Genomic DNA, 21,386 nt, shown 5'->3' with positions numbered 1-21,386 from the left:
CTAAGTCCCAAATTCTGACATTGTTGTGCCTTGCACACAATTTTTTAGCTCAGTGAGTCCAGAATGAACCTTCCACCCTCCCAGAGAGTATCTGTATGCATGTTAAGAGCTAGCTGGGTCAGCCTGGAAGACATTACTGGCAACCTCAGCTTTCCCAGCAAGGGATTAGCTTTTTGTGGCGATTCTGTACTTCCTGGGAGTGATGTCAGCACCTGAAGGCTCTTTTCTGGGTCCTTGGTTCTTCTAAGCTTCGTTAGTGCGAGTAATCCTTGGGAATGAGAATAACAGGAACCTGTAAATTACTCAGCTGTCTGTGTTTGAGTGTTGTAAAACCCAGTCACACGCTGCTGAGGGAAGGCTGCGTATTTAACTAAGTGAAGCCGGTTCTTCATCTGAGAAGACTCTCAGTATTGTCGGTGGGGGTTTGGCTTTCTGATGGATGTCCAGTTGTTGTGGTTTTTGTGGGTCTGTATGGCCACAGATCTGGCTACTCACTAGCTTCCTGCAATTGAATAGGTTGTAATAGAGACCAACCCATTAGTCATTATAATGAACCCTCCCTCCTCACACACAAAAATGCTGAATAGTGAATTATGATCCGGTAAGTTTGGTTGAAACTGAGAAGCCAAAATTGGGCAGGCTCTGAGGCACTTGAATTAATTACTTGGCCATTAGGAAAACCAAAGGAGGGGAAAACACACCGTGCATGGTCTATCTCCATAACATCATTTAAACAGAATTTCAGCAACATGATCCCATGAAAACATTCAGCAGGATGTCCACAAGCAGTTTGAGGGTGAATTTCAGTGGCATGAGTAGCAAGCCAGTGTTCAGGCAGCTGGGACAGCCAAGCTGGGCGCCTGTGTTGTGGCAGCACCCGGCTCTACTCGGTTCTCGTCATCCTTTTCTGCATCCCTTTCTGGGGCATCAATTAATGCCCTGTCTTTAACTTCATTCTTTGCTTCTCTGCCTTCTCAATAGCCTGTAGATTGTGACTTCCTCTGTAAAATTAATCCAGTGCTGATCTGGAGAATGAATTAACATATTAGACATATGGGATGATAATTTTTAAAGAAAAAAGAAAATCCTGCAACCCCAGCTATTCCAGAGAATCACAGTTCAAGGCCAGTTTGGGTTCTACATGAGTTCAAGGTCAGCCTTGGAAACATTGAAGATCTTGTCTCAGAATAAGAAATGAAAAACAGAAAATACAGCTCTGTGTTAGCGTATTCATCTGTGAGCCCCCATGTTCCATCTCAGTGTGACCTGAGAGGGGTTGGAAAAAGGGGATCAAGTCCTCAGAACCAAGGACCATGAAAGCGACTTAGTAACAGAAAAGGACACTGGCCAGCCTTGTGGTCTGAGTCTTAGTGGAGAAGGTGCATTTCTGCGTACATACCTGACATGTGAACACACAGATTGATGAAGCGATGACCAAGCTGCCTAAGTTAGGAACCTAGAATTAGAGTGGGGGGATATGAATATTTTCTGTTGTCGCAATTTATTATTAAAACTTGAAATTTTGTACCCATCTCCCACTTTTTAGAAGTAGATAGGGAATGAACATACTTTTTAAAATTTATTTTTACGTTTTAGAGTATTTTTACACAGTGTGACTCAACTGTGTCTTGGTGTTTCCATCTAGCCCATTTATTAACATTTCCCATGATGTCAGTTACAAAACTGGTCAGCTTTTATGGTTGTAAAATCAATGGAGCGTCAACGAATAAGAACCCATGCTTCCTTGGCTGTTCTATCTCATACCTGGTTGAGCTATCACCATGAGCTAAATAATGCACTATTGCGCATTTTCCTATGTGCTATTTTTTCACATAAACGTTAGAAATTCTAAAGTGGTTTTTCTGGTGCTAATATCTTATGGGGCATCTCTAAAGTCCAGTCACTTCTCACAAGTCTCTGCTGACGGGAGTTCAGCCTGCACTTCTCATGTCCAAGACCTTTGTGAATGTTCATCACGGTGACCCTCGGGGTCCCACACATCCTAATGCAGTGTCCCTAAACAGTTCAAGGAATGAGTTGGCCTCACCTGTGACATGTAGGGGTAGATGCTGCCTTACGTGAATGCCAGCTCTATATGGGGCTTCCGGTGGTGATCTGTTCCCTGGGAGCCACCCTCAGTGACGACACCTACACAGAAGAAACTGCTGAAGGATATTTCTGCAAACAGGAAGCTCCCAGATTCTACAAATCCCAATGTCTGTTTAATAGAGATGGCTGGGAGAAGATCTAAGTTCATTTTATTGTAACCACTGCAGGTTTCAATTGGGTTAAGCGTTGGATGAAGTCTGGATGCCTTCATCTCTTAGCAATAGGCTAGTCCAGAAGGCCTGGCGACAGACTGGCCATGGGTGAAAGGAGAGGAACACGATAGATTCGAAATGACCTGCAGCAGAATGTGCAATAATAAGATATCTCTTTAGTCAGGCAAACGTTTCCACAGGTCTTCGATGGTATTATAATTGTGTAATCATAAGAAGAGAGAAAGATTACCACAGTACAGATGAACACAGTTCGGGTTCTTGATTTATGTCCACAATTAATTTTAATGTGCATTTATAAAGTAATAGGAGACATGCTGGTTCTTCTGAAACTCTTTGTTATGAATCTTCCTACCCGGTGGGTTTTGGAGTTTGGGGAACATTTTTAATGAAGACTCATCAAAATTCAGTACTTAGTAAGTCTCTGTACCTTTAAATAATCATGCTTTGCAGTAGAATCTTCAGAAATATTTTTCTTGCAAAAGCTAGATGGTTTTCTAAATCTTATATTTAGAAAAAAATATCACTTCTTTTGTCTTTTTTTTTTTTTTTTGTCTCCAATCTAAACCTCTGTGCTTTTAGATACAGCAACTTCAGCAACAATTCTTTCCACTCCGCTGGCCCCTCATCTGGACCAAGTGTGTCCCCATCATCTGCATCATCCTTCTCGTCCCCACAGGAGGCCAGGTGAGTCGGGGGCATGGTGAAAATCAGTTACCCTGAGCGGTCAGAGGAAGCCAGTGGTACTCATGTTTGCCTGTAATCCTAGCACTTGGTAGGTTAGTGCAGGAGAAACCCAGAGTTCAAAGTCATGCTCAGCTATATAGTGAATTTGATGACAGCCTGGGCTATGTGAAACCCTATCACAAAATAAAGAGCCAGGAGTGGTGATGCACGCCTGTAACTCAGCACTCTGGAGGCAGAAGCACCTGATCTCTGTTTGCAGCTAGCCTGCTCTTTAGAGCAAGTTCCAGGATAAGCAGGGTTACACAGAGAAGCCACCCTCTCTCAAAACAAACAAATAACAAAAGCCCCCAAACAAATGAATAAATAATAAAATACAAAAACAAAGGAAAACAAAGAAAGGTCTAAAAAACGTAAGTAAAAGGTATAGTCTGAAGAATTTTTCTTTAGAAGATCAGTTTTTCTGACAGTCACACTACTTACTAAGCAAGTATTTCATTTGAGAAGATGATTTGTTCTTATTATGCTAGCTCCCATATACTTCCCATAGATATTATAAACATTTCTTCTGGGGATGGAGAGATGTCTCAGCCATTGAGATCACTGGCTTCTCTTCCAGAAGACCTGGGTTTGATTCCCAGCATCCAAATGGTGACTCACAATTGTCTGTAATACCAGGCCCAGGGGATCCAACACCGTCCTCTGTCCTCTGTGGGCACCAAGAATGCATGCGGTACACATGTATCCACTCAGACGAAACACTCATGCACATAAAAATAAAAACAAAAAAGTATAAACATTTCTTCTAAAGTATGCAAGTCTGGATGTCTTGATTTGCCCTTTAAAGATGATTCGAATATTACGTGAGCTCTGCAATTTGTCTGAGAGACAATGTTTTATCTTTGAATGAGTAAATCTATGTAGATCAGAAGGAAGTGGGCCCACCGAGGTGCTATGCAATTAGTTTAAGACCTACCCAAAGAGAATAGAATTGTATGGATGCATAGAAGGAATGTAACTTGGCAAGTGCATTAGACCACCAGAACTCCTTGCTGCTTATTACTCCTGGAAGCCAGTGGTTATGCAAGGATGTGTTTACAAGGGAAAGGTAAGACCTGTAATTTTAGAGCAATTAAAAGCAGTTACCCTTAATGGCAAGAGTACAGGAGTTGGAGACAAGAAGGCCTTTAGATTTCCAGCTCACTCTCTAGGATGGTATTCACCCCCTGAGGGTGAAATGCTGATTGTACCAACCCTTTCCCTTAAAGGGGGATTTTGGTGAGGAAAGAATATTGACCACACAGGAATACTGCAATAAGCCATTGTCTGCAGCCAGCAGAGATGGTGGGAAAGGATGGGGCATATCACTGGGAATCTAAACATGGGTGACTACAGAGATCACTTGCCTCAACCATTGTTTTTAAATAGGACCAGTATTTCACATTCGTATTCTCTTTTGCGTATGTGGAAGTGTTTTACTAAACATCTCTGGAGCTAGGTGTCTTAGTTAAGGTACTTATTGCTGTAAAGAGACACCATGACCATGGCAACTCTTATAAAGAAAACATTTAATTGTGGTGGCTCACTTACAGTTTCAGAGGTTCAGTCCATTATCATCATGACAGGGAGCATGGTGGCATGCAGTGGCATGCAGGCAGACGTGGTGCTGAAACTGAGAGTTCTGCATCTTGCAGGCAACAGGAAGTCAGCTGACTGTTACCCTGAAGGAAGCTTGAAAAAAAGAGACCTTAAAGCCCGTCTGCACAGTGACGTGCTTTCCCCAGCAAGACCACACCTCCTAATGGTGCCATTCCCTTTGGGGGCCATTTTCTTTCAAACCACCACACAAGGTTTGACTGGGGTGTGGAACAAACAAATCTTATAGTTACAGGGAGAAGAGGTGTCCAGTGGAGTTGGCCTATCAGGGGTATCCAACTCAAGCCTCATGAATATAACCCAACGCAAAATTGTAAACTTATTTAATAGATTAAGAGGTGTGTGTGTGTGTGTGTGTGTGTGTGTGTGTGAGAGAGAGAGAGAGAGAGAGAGAGAGAGAGAGAGAGAGAGAGAGAGAGAGAGAGAGAGGTGAGCATGTGTGGGTGTGTTGTAACTTGATTGTTTTTCTTATATATGAATTTTATAGGTGACAACCTTGTATCACAGTGTCATGCAAAATAAATGCATGCATTCCTCCACCAATAGAGTAAGGATCAGATACCTCTGGCACACAAAACTAATGAACCCATATTAAACTCTCAGATTTCACAGCCAACAGTGACCCTGAATTCGAGATTCTTAAGCAAAGTCGGGACTTGGTAATAGGGAAGTCAGTTAAGGATACTGTCTTTAGCATAGGTTCCAGTCCCCTTAGGATTAGGTGAGGTCACTTGGGGTTGTTACCACGGAGATGATCTTTGTCATACCAGATACAAGGTTAGGATGCACAGTGAGGAATGTTGGAGTATGCCTCGCATTACAAGTCTCATGTCTGCTAGATGGCTTAGGGTTTCTAATGCTGGATGAAACACAATGACCAAAAAAGCAAGCTGGGGAGAAAAGGGTTTATTTAGCTTATACTTCCACATTACTGTTCATCACTGAAGTAAGTCAGGACAGGAATGCAAACAGGGCAGCATTCTAGAGACAGGAGCGGATGCAGAGGTCATAGAGGGTTGCTGCTTACTGGCTTGCTCACATTTCAGAGCTTTAATCCATTATTATGGTGGGAAGTGAGGTAGCATGCAGGCAGACATACTGGAGAAGGAACTGAGGGTTCTAACATCTTGACTGGCAGGTGACAGAAAGTGGTCTATCTCGCTGGGTGTTGCTTGAGCATACATGAGACCTCAAAGTCTGCCTCCATGGTGACATACTTCCTCCAACAAGGCCACATCTCCTAACAGTGCCACTTCCTTTGAGGGTCATTTTCTTTCAAACTACCCTACTAGGTAACCAGTCCTTTTGGGACTAAACCAGGTTCTGCCATTATGTCCTCCATAGTACCACGGTCTATCCATGGTAGAAGCAGGGTAAACACTGACTGAAGAATCCAGCGAATCACCGCTTATTGCTGTGGGAACTCCTTCAGCCAATAACCCTTAAGATACTGGTCCACTTTGGGTGTAGTCACATGTATTATATATGCAGATGTAAAAGCATGTGCAGCCCATTGGCTGCTCATTCATTCCATTCACCCAGACCCGAATAACCACACAGAAACTGTATCAATTACAACACTCCTTAATCAATAGCTTAGGCTTCTTATTAACTAACTCTTATATCTTATATTAACCCATTCCACTTTCTAGGCTCCTGTTCTCTTTCATGGCATGCTATTGCCATAGGAATTTGGTCACCTTGGCCACTGTCCACTGGCTAGACTAGCTTTCTGGGGCTTATTCTTTCCTTTATATTTGCATATCCTTTCTGGACATCCTTCCTATGAGGATTTGAAAATTGTGTGATGATACCGTGAAATGACAAAAGCTCAGTTTCATTGTGCCAGGAATCCAGTGAGCCTGATTACTACTTGTTCTAACCTTGCTAGCTTGTTATTTTGTGCCTGTAATGATAAAGAAATAGACGACAGATAGATTGATAGACTCATATACTATAGAAGATAAATGGAAAGACAGGTGAATGTTATATATATGTAAATAATCAAAAGATGATAACTGATAGGCAGATAGGTAGGTAGAAATAGATATATAGGTAGATGACAGGTAGGTGGGTATATAGTAGGAATGTAGGATGGATTATAGGCAGGTAGTTAGATAATAGGTAGATAAATGTAAATCGATGCTAGATAACTAGACAGACAGACAGACAGACAGACAGAAGGCAGATGGATGCAGTGGAGCCCTGGATCACAAGTCACATTTTTCTGCTGTTGCCTGAGTGTATTGCATCAATTGCACTCACAATAATGGACATTTTATGAAGTTTATTGCTTGAAAGCTGAATTATTTGTTTATTATTTATAATGCAATTGGACATCACTATTTTTTTGCTCTATTGAGACATATAGCTATTTTTACTGAGATACATACTCAATATAATTTTTAAGATTTATTACTGAAATATATACATGTATGCTTAGAATGAAAAGAAGCATCTCAGGATGCTTCTTATGAACAATAGGCATGGTTTTGCAAGGAGAGATGTGTACCTTTTGTTAGCAATCACCTCCACACCTCAACTAGTAAACATAATGCCTGAACCCTGCACAAATCTGTAACTTTAGAACTCTTATAGTCTTGATTTGGAACTGAGACTGAATTTTCAAAGTCCTAGGAAAAAAATGGGCATCATCATGAGCTTAGTTTTCCATTCCTCAGGCTTGTTTAGGCATGTTAATGTGTTGGATGTCAATAAAACTTGGCATTACTTTGTATTAATCAGGGTTCTAGAGGAACACAACTGATAGAATAAATTTATATACTAAAAAGAGCTTTATGGGCATGAGTTATAGGCTGTGGTCTGTTTAGTGGGACAAAGGCTGTTTCCTGACTAGAAGGCTCAGAGTCTAGTTATTATCCACAAGACTTGTTTCCAGTCTGTGCTGAAATCTAAAAGAAATAGATGCTAATGCCAGTAAAGATAGCAGCAGGATAGGTAAACTTGCCAACAAGAGTGAGGGCAAGCAGACAAAAGAAAAATCTTCTGCCATGTCCTTTTATGTTGACGGCCACCAACTATGGCCGAGTTACAGTGGCTCTTCTGATCTCATGATCTGGATTTAGGGTGCATTTTCCCACTTTGAATTGTCTGGATTTAGGGTACATCTTCACACCTCACAGTCCACTCTAGAAAAATTCCTCACAGGTGTGCCCACATGCTTATATTTTAGATAGTTCCAGATCTAGTCAATTTGACAACCAAGATTAGCCATCACGGATATACTGACCCAGGAAGGAAATTCTGACAAAAACTTTATACAGTCAAACCAATGCAAGGATATCAGGTAAATCCATCTCTCATTCAGTGACAGAGTCGTTTAAAGCAGTCTTCTAGAAACAGAGAGCACAGCACTAATTTTCATGAAATTGGAATTTAGATTGTGCCAAAACAAAACGAGAAAGCTGGAACTGTTTACAATATCCTCAAGGCTTTAGGACGCAAGTGTGTAATGAAATCAGACTTTGAAAAGGCCCCAATTTGGAAAATGTGCTTTTTGAGCAGAGAAGGTCTAAATATTTTCTTTCTGAAAGACAACAAAATTAAAGGAATATTTGAACCATTCATCTCAAGTATTCCAAGGAGACAAATGAGCGCTAACTACAGCACAGGGAAGTTTGGGGCCATCGGCATGGAGAGAGGCAGAACACATGTCCATTCCCTCCCTGTGGTGCTGGCTCCATGCTGCGGGCCTCTTCAGAAATGGCGGTAGAAAAAAAAAAAAAAAAGAAATGGCGGTAGAAGGCAGCTGGGTAGCGATTAGACTGAGCCAGCTGAGTGAGTGGACACAAGGGGCTAAAGGTAACTTAAGACAGTCAGTCCTTGTGCTTAGACTAGAGAGTTCACTTTTAGTGAGGCCTGGGCAGAACTGCCTAGGAGGAGGACCTTGGAGGATCCTTGGGGCCAGACTTTAGGAGGGACTTCCTGTGGACATGGCTGAGATGAACCCCAGGCCCCTTGTGTACGGTTAGCACTAATTCTGTCTTCCTGATAGAGCTAGTACCGCTGATTGCTTACCATAAGCAGGAGTTGCCTATCTGCCTTCTAGCACAGTGTTCAGAAACCTTGCTCAGAATGGCCTGGCTTCTACGGTTTTCCCTGCCGAGCTTTTCCTCTTCCTGGGGGAAGATAAACCAGTAATGGCATCCACTAGGTAGTTAGAAGGGGTAGTAAGGTACATGGGGTGTGGTACATTGTGGTGACCACATGAGAGCCACCTTGCCAGGTAGTAGCATCTTAGCTGTTATAGTGTGTCTCTTACTTATCTGTATAGCTGTCACTGTACACCCGTTCAGCAGTAATTTCTCATCCTCCTCTCCCCCGTTCTTGTAACCCCTGTTCTAGTCTTTATCTACATCTGTGATGTCTTAGATGTCTCATGCAAGAGAGATTATGCAGGCTTGGGGACATAGCTCAGTAATAAAATGCTTACCTACCATGTGAGAGGCCCTAGACTCAGTCTCTAGTATTGCATGACAGACAGACAGATAGATAGATAGATAGATAGATAGATAGATAGATAGATAGATAGATAAAAGAGCCATGTGGTATTTTGTATGTTGTCTTTATATGGATGCCTTAATAAACGTAGTACAAACTCCACCTATGTATATTATAGATAGCAATATTTTCTTTTTTTTAAATGCTTTTTCATTAAGCTTTCATATGGCACTTCCTCACCCACTGCTCTGTTGATGAACATATGACTTGTACTCATACGTTAACTGCTGTCTGCAATGCTCTGATGAGCATGGGCATGCAGATATAGATATCTTTTTAAATAACTCTTTTGAATATATGATCTCAGAAGTGGAGCTACGAGAGTTTAACACAGGAGAAGCTATTTTAAATTCACTGATTGTTTTATGGGCTTTACGTGTGTGCTGTATAAAATGTTAAGTTGTATACAGGGAGGGAGGATGTGGTGGTGGCACTGCCTCCTGTTTTTGAAAAGGGACAATCCTAGTGACTCAGTGTGTGTACTCCTGGGACCAGCACACATCTGTAATAATGACACCAATGTTCTAGATCATTTAGACAGATATCAACCCCAGCTTTCCCTTGCCTTTCTTTTTCTCTTGGTGATGCTGTCTTGGTTCTCTTTCCATAGCAGTGCTTGGAGCTGAAGCACTCTTTTTAACAGCTTGCCTTACTGTTTTTCTCTGTGTGCTGCTTCATCCCAGCCCATCCACAGTAATGCACCCAGTTTGTTGCTGTTATATGTGATGTAGTGAGGGTATTTCCTAGAATATGTCATTTAGCATACATGCGATTATCTGAAGGATGCTAATATACTCCCCCCAAATGGGTTTAGTAAATCAAAATAGTGCTGAATGCACAGCACTTCAAGAGGTAGAGGCAGGAGGATTTTGAATTAATAGATCATCCTTAGCTACATGGTGAATTGTAGGCCATCTTGGGCTACATGAGATCCTGTATCAAAAAAAAAGTAATAGTTTTTAAGTTTTGATATTTTGTCACTGTTATCCATAAAGACCATATCAATTTTGGTTTTCAATATAGTGGTGAGAGCCTAGTTTTCCATCTCTTTGTCAAGAGGTAAGCTTCTGACGTGTAGTTGTACGTAAGTAAATCTGTGACTTGCACTTTTCTTACTTGCATTGTGTTGAATGTTTTCTGTTTCCTTTTCTACTTTTGGCTCATTGTCCTCATGCTCTTTTCATGATGAGTTGCAAAAGCACTTAATAAGTGACAGTGGGATCCTTTACATTCTATTTATGAAGTTGTTGATGTTGTATTAGTTGGAGGAAGTATTTACTATAGTTCCCTGTTGGAGAAGACGGTCCATCATTATAAGGAAGCCTGGCTGCATATGCAAGAGGCAGCTAGCCATGCTGCTTCTGTAATCAAGAAGCAGAGAGTGATGAATGCAGGTAGCCTGCTCATTTTCTCCTCTTTTTTTTTCAATCTAGGGCTCCAGCACATGGGATGGTTACTTCCACACTTAGGGTAGGTCTCCTCGTGTTTATTAATCTAACGTAGAAACTCCATCACAGGCATGCCCATAGGTTTATCTCCTAGGATTCTAGATTCTGTCAAGTTGGCAGTTGAACAGGTAGACACATTTCAACCTTACCAGATAAATGTAATACACATCAATTCTTCCTGTCTTCTGTGCTTTGTGTTTCTATTGAAGAAAGCGGTTTCTCTTGTGGTTCCTTGTAACATTGCTGTCTCTACATTTTTCACATCTAAATACTTTACCTGCCTGGAAATTACTCTGGCAGAGGAAGAATCTTAAGTTTTTCTCCTTGTTCCAACACCAGGTTTGTCTTAACCAACAGGAAGGACGGCAGGTTTGTTGATGCATTGATGTGTCCAGACCCCTTCCTGAGGAATGGCTCCCATCTTCTGGAAGCAGTCACTCTAGGCTATCAGGGGCTCCCCTTCCTGCCAGTGTTTGTAACTGAAACATGACTATACAGCATTGTTTTGAAAGCTTAGAGTGGTGATTGGCAGCGTTGAAATAAAGGGGACAGTAATATTTGGGGATATGGGGACCAGGAAGCTGGCCTAAGCAGTAGCTTCTGCTTCCAGCTCAAGCCCCTTAATGAACTCTCGCTTCCACTGACCCCCTTGAAAACCCACCTGCTCCAGCTGTACAGTGACCTCCTGTCCTTGTGGCCATCTCTACTTTCATGTACGTCCTTCAGTGCTAGTTGCTTCTGCTCTTCCTGCGCTCTCCTGAAAACCATGCTTGTGACTCTTGTCCTCTGTGTAGCTCACTGGCACTGGTGTCTTCCTCACCCTACTGGCCTTCTCCAGATGGACATCTGTTCTGTGTGGTCCCCATTACTGGTGTCTTCTCTCCCCGTCTTCTTTAGGGTGATTTCTTGTGCTGACCTTGCTAGTATCAACATGTGTCTCAATGTCTTCCTTGCCTGGGGTTTCAAGTCTCAGCGTTTAACAGAGATGTAATCTCTGAGATTGTCTGGGTCCCAGATACTTGCTGGCTGTGTTCTATCACTTGATCTGCTTAGAATTTTTTGTTGTTGTTTTTAATTGTGTCGGTGGAGTTGAGATTTCCACCCTCCAATGGAGCATTTAAAAAAATTAGATTGTTTGATCAACTTAGATAAAGAAAAAAAAACCCACTAAACTAAACATTGCTGAGGAAAACTCCAAATAGCATGGAGTGCAGTGTAAAGGGGATCGATCAGCTTTCTTCATGGTGACACCTTATGTCACCCTGACAAAAAGAAGTCAATGGACCCATGTAGTGAAAGCTCTGCCCTTCAGTTATAGAAGCTGTCTGCTCTTTGTGCTGTGGGATTCCTGCCTGCATGCCACTAGGTCTTGATAGCAATCTCATTACAAGCAATAAGAGTCTCTGGGAAGCAAAATGTGGTCCTAATTAATCCACTGCCTTCCATCCAGAGTGCACAAGAGGAGGAAGGCAGGTTCCATTGGTGGAGTATGTTTATGTAAGGTCTGGTGACATCACATAGTGACTGTGTGCTCTAGAGTCCTGGGGTTCTTCACCAGTCCCTGAACTACCTAAGAATGCCTGTCTTCAGCAGATACTAGGGGTTTTTGTTCTTGCACATGTGTGGGGTCTGGCTCGTCACCATTACTGCTCAAGTTCAAGAACTAAATCATGCCAGGAATTGGATACAGCAGTAGGCTATGTCCTTTCTTTTATGAATTACAGCTCTGAGTGGGGAGCTTTTCCTTCGTGGAAACCTTGACTGTCCCCTTGCTGGCTAGTGGCAGGTCCTGTGTGATTGAGTTTGCAAGTGGGAGCTCTCCCATCTGAATTCTACACAGATCTTCCAACCGTGTTGCTATTTGTATACGCATCCTTACTGTAGTTCAGTCCCAAGGAAATTGTCCAAAGAACAAACCAGGATGTCCTGGGGCTCCTCTTTTAAACTCAATGTATCTTCTCTCCTCTCTCCTTATGTGATTCTTTTTATATTCCAAGACCAAAGAAAATTATGTTTGTCCCCTGAGTTGTTCACATTGAACATATTGTGGATATATTCTCTTGTGCCTCTATTTCAGCTTTTGGCACTTAAGGTTTACACATTTATCCCTAGTCTTCTAAACCAGGACTCACTTACCTCCTGTAGTCTAAAACTAAGCATGTTGGACCTGTAAAACCATACAGTGAGGGGGCTGGAGAGGTGGCTCAGTGGTTAAGAGCATTGCCTGCTCTTCCAAAGGTCCTGAGTTCAATTCCCAGCAACCACATGGTGGCTCACAACCATCTGTAATGAGGTCTGGCGCCCTCTTCTGGCCTTCAAGCATACACACAGACAGAATATTATATACATAATAAAGAAATAAGTATATTAAAAATAACTATGCTGTGAAGATGCTCACTTTGTTGAAGACATGGAGACAATTTTAAGTAGGACTGTAGCCCAGAGAACCCGGTGTTCATGTGACTTTCCAAGTGTGTGCTTGCTGGGAGCGTTTCATGCTGCCCTGTGTTCTTGGTCTTCTGTCTTCAGGGCTTCCCACTCCAACAGTACTCTTTTCTGCCCATTCCATGTCCTTCCTGCTAGGTGACCGTTAGCCACAAGTCATGCTTTCCCATCAAACAACCAGCTCACTGTCCTCTTCCTATACCTTTGCCAAATAACAAGTACATGGACTGCTTGTAACCTCTCTTCCTGTTTTCTTCCTGTGGACAGTGCATAGTTTTCCTCCCTCATCTATAGATGATGTGCCCAGTAACCTTAAGTAGCCATATTATAATGCTGTTTGCAAATGAGAACATGTCTTACATAACATAGAGGCTTACATGAGGATGGTAACTAGAAGGGTCAAGTATCTCTCACCAGAGAAATTATAGACGAAGTCGGGTCTCCACAGGGCTGAGACGCAACCAAGTGCCCTGGTGTAAGCCTTGTGTGCACTACCCGTCTGGTATGCTCTTGTGGTGGGACAAATAATTCTCAGTTGTCCCTGTTTTCCACTGGCATCATGTAAAGATTACAGATTACAGTTTCCTATTGAGAAAGTGCACCCCCAGTTCTTTAGTACTTGTACACTTCTGCTTTCCCCACCATTCCCTCCACGCCCAGCAATGAGAAGTAACTAAGTGTTGTCTTATAATAGAGGCTCCTGTGCTTTTGGCTTGCTTTTGGACATGCTGTGTACAGGGGACACTAGTCCTAAAGACCCATGGTTTGCATATAGCAGCTGTGTGTGTGCCCTGTGCTTGGACATGCTAATCCAGCATTGCTGGAATCACACCCAGTCCTTAGCTTCCTATGGCTTACATATGTATGTACAGAAAAAGGAGTCACCAAATATAGTTTCCATTGTCATAACTACTACGAAGAAAATGAGCCTTCATAGAAGAGCTAGGAAAAGATGGGACATCTAGGATTGGTGGTGTAGCTTAGTGGTAGAGAGCTAGTCTCACCTGCCTGAGGCCCTAGGTTCAGTGCCAGCACTTTGAATACACACACACACACACACACACACACAGAGAGAGAGAGAGAGAGAGAGAGAGAGAGAGAGAGAGAGAGAGAGAGAGAGATATTACATTGACCTTAAAACTATATGGGCTTGCATACCTATACACATATATATCATACACACATGAAAGAAAGGAAGGAAGGGAAGGAGGGAGGGAGGGAGGGAGGAAGGAAGGAAGGAAGGAAGGAAGGAAGGAAGGAAGGAAGGAAGGAAGGAAGGAAGGAGGAAGGAAGGAAAGGTGAGAGAGAGGGAGACTAGGCCATGCAAGTAGGGAGAGCCTTCTTTCAGAGGGATACCCTTCAAGGAGTATGGGCAATTGAGCTAGCTGCCAACATAAGATAAAATTTTCATTGCTTTACTGGTGAGGGTTGGAGGCAAGGGGCAGACAGTCAAGAGGAGCTGAGGAGATGGGATGAGTCTATACCTTTCTTTAAACCATGGTCTCAAAGAGCTGGACAGGATGTGAGACTGGGGGATGGCATGGAGTGAATCTGGTGTTCAGAGATTAGAGAACAGAGGGAGCACTGACCCCAAGTGGGAGACAGGGATGGGCAGGGTGGACATCAGTCTGTCAGCCAACCTTCCAGACAGCTTGTGGCAGTCAGTGCTTCTGGAAGCTGCCAGAATAGTGGAGTCGTGAAACTGTGCAAGGGGGACCTGGAGCTGTGACAAGAGAGGACTGGCCTCCTTTTGTGCTGGAGAACTCAGGGTCTTGGACAGAAGGCTGGAAAGTAAGAAGGGAGGAGAAAACGGGCAAGATTTGCTCAGTGCTAAGGTCAGGGCCAGCAACAGCAGCCAGCAGATGGCTGAAGCCTGAGGACAGCAGGGCCTGAAGGAATGGCCCTGTGCCTTCTCATGAGCCAGCCAGGTAACCTGAGACTCCTTGGGGGACCAACCTCCCTAGCTCCCTGCGTGAATCCTCTGATTCCCACCCATGGCCTGGAAGCTCAGTACTGTATAGAAACCAAGTGTGTAGCCTGCTGAAGAAGACACCAGGAGGCAGTGGCAGCCTTCTGGACAGCGGGTGTCCTCGGGGTCGCTGCAGTGGTGACAGTGGAGGGCAGCAGCATGTTCTTGGCATTAGCTCTGGGACTTGTTTCCTCACTGTTTTCCTGGCTGCAGCCCAGATGTGAAAGGTGTTTACATTTCCTAGGGTACTCTAGTTGGTTGCTGAGTGTCCACCAAAGGATCAAGTGTTAATGGCTTGGTGCTCCTGGGAGGGAGTTGGGCCCTTAGGAGGTGGAGCCTAGAGAAAGGCTTTAAGGTCATTGGGGACATGTCCTCTAGAAGGATTATGGATCTCCTAGCTCCTTCCCTTCTCTCTTCCTGGCTGTGTGAAGTGAGCAGTTTGGGCCTGCCACCTGAACTGGGGCGCTGGATAGCACAGTGCCCCCGCTGTGAGCTAGGACAGTCCTGGGCAGAAGTTACTGCCCTTGCCACTTCCTCCTTTATTCCCCAGGTCATGTGACACTCAGCTTCACAGTCAGGTGGGGGAGCCATCCCACTGCTCAGTGTAATTATCCTCATTCTACTGTTCTGTGATCATATAAATCTTTGTGGAAAAATTGCATTTTCCCCTTGTGAACTGAGTGATAATTTGAAATATCAGACGCAGTGGAGACTTCACTTGGCTTTTTGTTAATATTTAATTAGAGATTACATTTTTATGTGGGAAACATTTGCTTCTTTTACCAATAAGATTTTTATTTCACTTGAACCAAAAAAGGATATTTTTCCCAACCATTTTCACAGTAAAATTGACAAATGAAAATTCCATAGGAATTCTGTCATATGTGTCCCAGCAAAGCCATTCGCACCACCAAGGTAATGCACGTGGGTGCATCTCTCACCTTCTATAATACTCTCATGCCTCTTCGTAGTTACTGGTGTCTTTCCCATGCCCTAAGCAACCACCATCATTATGGATTGAGTTGCGTGTTTAAATGAGGTTTCTGTTAATGTGATGTTATATTCTCCTGGGGGATTGGCACAACTCTTCCCTACATAGTCTTTAGAATTTGCCCATGAAGACAACTGGACTTTTCTTCTTGGAAAGCTTGGAACCATACATCTCATTTCTTCAACAGAGGCTCCTCCGCTATGAACAGTTAAGGTTCGCCTTTCCTTTTTCTTTGTCTTTCAGGGGTTTTTAGTTGATCACGTTAATTGCCCACACTTGTCTATAGTTGCCTCTTGTTCCTTCAGTATCTATATGTGTTACAGTGATGTCATCTCTCCGTGCTTGGTACTGTTGTTTTATGTCCTTTTTCATTATCTTTCTGGCTAGAGGCTTATACATTTTATCAAGCTCAAAAATATTTTTATGTTTTCTTAAAATTTTTAAATTTTTTAAAAAGTGAAATAGAATATTTTTACTTTCCCATTTCCTTCCTCTCTACAGCCCCTCCCAACAACCCTCACTTGAACCACTCTTCCATTCCTCTCCTCAACTCTCAACGTTGATAGCCTCTTTTTCTTCTGATTATTATTGCATACATATATGGAACATATATGTGTATGTGTGCATGTACAATTACATATAAATACAACCTGCTGGGTCCATTTTTTCTTTATGTATAGCTCAAAGGCTGATTGCCTTTGGCAACCAATAAGGGGGTTCTTCCCTGGGAAAGGCTAATTCTGCTTCTCCCAGTAGTCATTACCTGTCTCTAGTTCTTTATCTGGGGTGGGGCCCCTAAGCTTTCCTCTTTCCATGTGTATGTGTCTATTGCTATTGCTGTTGTTCCCATCTTATTTATGCGGCCATTTCTGAGAGAGACTAGTTCATAGCCGACTTCCCAGTGTTCTTTCTGGTGCTTACAGCATTTCTATCCCCATTTTGGAGATTTTCCCTGAGCCACAGATGCAGGAACTGAGATGTACATGTGCCCACTCAGGCTGGGCTCTCTGAGATCCGTTGCCCTCTGCATTGTGTCCAGTTTTAGTTTTCTGTGATGGTCTCCATTTGTCAGACTTCTTTGCTAAGAGAAGGTAACTATATATCCTTATATCATCTGTGGATATAAGGAGAAGATTTAGGATGTAGGATGGGATTATGCTTGTCTAGCAGAGTGGTAATAGTAGATTCTTTTTTAAGGTCCATGACCTTCCATAGGAAGCTGCTAAATTTCTAGTATCTGGTATGACTTTCTTCCTGTTGAGTGCGCCTCAAGTCGATTGCCATTTATTATACTTTTATCCAAGTCTTGCCATGTTGGTCATTGTCATGATTCTATAAATTGCTTTTGGTAGAATGGTCATTTTCACAATATTATTTCTACCAATCCATGAACAAGGATGCCTTTCCATTTTCTAGTGTCTATCTCTTTTGTAGGCAGAATTTTCTGTCCCGCTTGCAAGCTCCCAAATGAATGACACAGAGACTTGTTATTAATTGTAAAAGCTTAACCATAGCTTAGGCTTATTACTAAATCACTCTTACAACTTTCGCCATTTTTATCAATCTATGTATTGCCACATGATTCAACACTTTATCTTTCTTCCAACTTGTCTTGTTCTCCCTGTGTCTCCTGGCAACCTCACCTTTCTTCTTCCCAGAGTTCTCTGTATCTGACTGTCCCTCCTATACCTCCTGCCTAGCTAATGACTGTTTAGTTTTTAATTAAACCGATGAGAAGGTGCCTTGGCAAAGACACATCTTCATGGTATACAAAAAGATTATTCCACAACACTCTTTCTTCAAATGTTTGAAGTTTTTATTATAGAGATCTTTCATATCCTTGGTTAGGTTTATTTCAAGACAATTGATTGTCTTTGGTGCTATTGTAAATAGGAGTGCTTCCATGATCTCTTTCTTAGTGTGCTTTTTGTTGTATAGAAGACTACTGATTTCTAAAGTTGATTTTGTACCCTGATCCTTTGCTGAAATTGTTGAATGTTTCTGAATGTTTTCTGTATATTCTATAAATTTTTGTATAATATCATCTGCAAATAAGAATAATTTGACTTTTGTCTATTCTTTTTGTGTCTCTTTCATTTCCTTCTCTTTCCTTATTTCTCCAGTTAGTGTTTCCAGAACTGTTTTGAAAAAGGAATGGAGATAGTGAACAGCTCTGCCTCATTCCTGACTTTAATAAGATTGCTTTGAGTTTTTCTCCATTTAGGATAATATTGGCTGTACAGATCTCCAATTTTAACTAATGCAAGTTGGTAACCAAGAGGCTTGATTAAAAGGGCAGTAAAATATATCATGTCATCTCCCCTAACCTTGTCTTAGAAGCATTTATAGAAATCCATGGCATATTAAATACCAAAAATTGCTAGCCATTTCCATATCTAAAAACAATCTAAATATATATAATAAAATGACTAAAATGCCTAATAAAGGAAGAAATAAAACATTCAGTTTTGTAGTTGTATAGCTCTGTATAGAAAAATACATTAGTCTAAAGGGCAACTTAAAATGTCAATTACAAAATATTTACATTTTTATAAACACTAACAGAAACACTGCATAAATCTGCAGGCTGTTAGACGCTGCAGTGGCGGCTCTGGCTTCTGTGAGTTTCACTATGAAAAGAATAATGTGTTTGACCTTTACAAACTCCTTGTAACTTCCTCAGGATGTATTCAGAACTGCACATTTGGGACAAAGAGTTCCTGAGGAAGAGGGGTTTTCTTTTTAGTGTATTGCATGTATTTTCAGATAGCTATTTCAACTTGTGTTTCCATAGGAATTTGCTACTTCTGCAAACCCATATAAACTAGATAATTCTTGGTGCAATGTAAACAAAATACATTTTCTAGTTTAAATAAAGTATGACTGTCCTCCATGCTCCCCAAAAGAATTATTGGTGAAGTTCTCTGTTTGCTTTTCATCTCTTTTTTTCTACATTTCTTCTTTGCATTTCATCTCTTTCCCATCAATTTTGACAATAATTTGCCATGTTTACTGTTGTTCTTTGTGCAGTGCATCTGTTTTCTCTGATTGTTTTTAAGATTATCTTTTTGTCATTGATTTTTTTCAATTTGAGTTTGATATGAATTGCTATGGTCTTCTTGATATTTCTTGTATGCGGGGATTAATGAAATTTCTATGCATAGTGGTTTATAGTTTTCAGTATTTGGGAAACTTTTCAGTGTCTATTTCTCTAAAAAAATTTAATCTCTCCTTTCTTATGATCACTTCAGTTACATGTTGAGTGGTTTTCCAAGCATTATTAGTGTTCTGCGGATTCTTCTTTTTCTTCGAATTTTAGTGTGTTGCTTTTATTTATTTATTTTTTTAACCCAGACCCAAAAAGATGAACATGGGATGTACTCACTCATAATTGGTTTCTAGAGATAAATAATGGTCAGTGAGTCTATAATTTGATATCCTAAAGAAGCTAAATAAGAAGGTGATCCCAAAGAAAAACATATAGCTATCCTCCTGGTTATGGGAAGTAGACAAGATTGCCGGGCAAAAAATTGGGATCTTGGGGGTGGGGTGGGAGGGGGTAAGGGGAGATGGGGAGAGAAAAGTGTGAAGGGGAGGATGGGGGGAACTTGGGGAAACAGGATGATTGGGATAAAGGAAGGTTGGATAGGGGAGCAGGGAAGCACATATCTTAATTAAGGGAGCCTTCTTAGGGTTGGCAGGAGACTTGAACCTAGAGGGGCTCCCAGGTGCCCAGTGCGATATCTTGCATATCACCATAGTGTGTTGCTTTTATTGATGTCAATTGTTTGTTCAAGTTCACTAATTAGTTTTCTGCATTGCCAATTTACTCTTTTGACTGGGCTCTTACATCTATTGTGTGTGCTTCCTTGGGTCTATAAGCTTTAGTTACAAGGACTATTCACAAAAACTCGGTGTGTGTGTCCTTTCGTTTCCTACATTGGCATTTTTAATCAGTATATCACAAATCTTGCCTTGTTGGGAACCCAATATTCCTTTATTCTTGGGTTTATTGTGTAATACACCTTTCTGAGATCTTACACTTTTAGCTCTGTTAGCCCCAGCTGTACCAAGCTGTACCACTTGAGGTCTGTCTCTAGAAGATGCTGTGTGTCCATTTGAATTCACTGTGCAACGAACAAACAAGACTGAGCTGCTGGCTCCTGAGCTTAGGGCCATCGCTTGGCCCAGCAGCTGCAGGCTAGCTGGCAGACTGAGACTGTCTTGAATGATTCTCAACTGTTTTAAAAACTGAAGCTAGCATTCCTCTCTCCCATTTGCCTCAGCTCTGTCTTTAGAAAGACTTCCAATCTCATGTTTAGTCTGTCTGCAGATTCTTAGATCAACAAGGTGCCAATTCATCATCAAAAGGGAAAGATCACTGATGACAGAGAGCCCTCCATCTCCATTTCAGGTCAGATCATCTGGGTTGTGTTCACTCAGCCCAGGTCTAAGTCTGTTCGCTAAGAGGCATCCCAAACCACTCAAGTCATGATTGAACTGGCTGTCTCAGCTTGTTGGGCAGAATACTTTTTTACTGGGAAAGAAGGGATGCCTTCCACAGCGTGGAGCTAAAGGACCTGCTCGTTTCCAAACCTAAGAAAATCTTTCTCGGAGCTGGAGAGATGGCTCAGAGGTTAAGAGCACTGCTCTTCTGGAGGTCCTGAGTTCAATTCCCAGCAACCACATGGTGGCTCACAACCATCTGTATTGAGATCTGGTGCCCTCTTCTGGCCTGCAGGCATACATGGAGGCTGAACACTGTGTACATAATAAATAAATAAATCTAAAAAAAAAGAAAAAAAGAAGGAAACTCTCACTCTCAAGTCTATCGTTTCATTTCTTTCTGGAACCAGTCCTGTATTGCTGACATTAGTGTAACTGAAAAAATGTTCAATTCCTATGAGAAAAATAATGTCCTTCAAGTTTCTCTTTCCTCTCAAAAACAAACAAACAAACAAAACCAAATCCTTGCGGTCAAATATCAGAAAGAGGAAGATATTCCTTATTGCTAATTAGCATGCGGGAGATTTCTGGATCCCTGGTGATAGTGCAAAGTTCCAGGAAGAACGTTCCAGGGATCTTCAGGAAGCGTGAAGCTCAGGAAAACACCATCACCCAGACAAGCAGGGATGTGAGTGACGGTAGCCTAGATGGTGAGGGCAGCATTTACCTCAGCTCACAGGACTCCTGTGAAGACCAAAGCATGAGTTGGCAGATGCTGTGTCCCTGGGAGGAATGGTGTGGTCACACCGCTTCTACTACAAGAGGGAGGCATGTTTTGTAGCACTCCACATAGCATAGGTTGATTTCTTATACAATTCACTTTTGGCTTGACTGTTTAGAATTTGTTCCCCATGTTTGGTATGAGGAAAGGCTCCCTGAATTCTGTG

General features: G+C 42.0%; 1 protein-coding gene across 8 annotated transcripts in view; it reads left to right on the top strand.

Annotated features, from left to right (window-relative positions):
• The window catches only part of Fhod3 (formin homology 2 domain containing 3), a 412,004-nt gene that overhangs the window by 310,397 nt on the left and 80,221 nt on the right, over positions 1-21,386 (top strand). For 5 of the 8 annotated variants that reach the window (XM_050134860.1, XM_050134856.1, XM_050134853.1 and 2 more), the window contains one exon: positions 2,862-2,966. The exons of the other annotated variants lie outside the window; for them this stretch is intronic. In XM_050134860.1, coding sequence (XP_049990817.1) covers positions 2,862-2,966 — 105 coding nt within the window. The remainder of the gene's footprint in view (positions 1-2,861; positions 2,967-21,386) is intronic. 8 annotated transcript variants of the gene reach the window in all.

This window comes from Alexandromys fortis, unplaced genomic scaffold (assembly GCF_014885135.2).
Source record: "Alexandromys fortis isolate MF-2015 unplaced genomic scaffold, M_Fortis_MF-2015_v1.1 scaffold_25, whole genome shotgun sequence".
NCBI lineage: Eukaryota > Metazoa > Chordata > Mammalia > Rodentia > Cricetidae > Alexandromys > Alexandromys fortis.
Note: the sequence above shows the minus strand (reverse complement) of the source record. Positions and strands in the feature narration are given on the sequence as shown.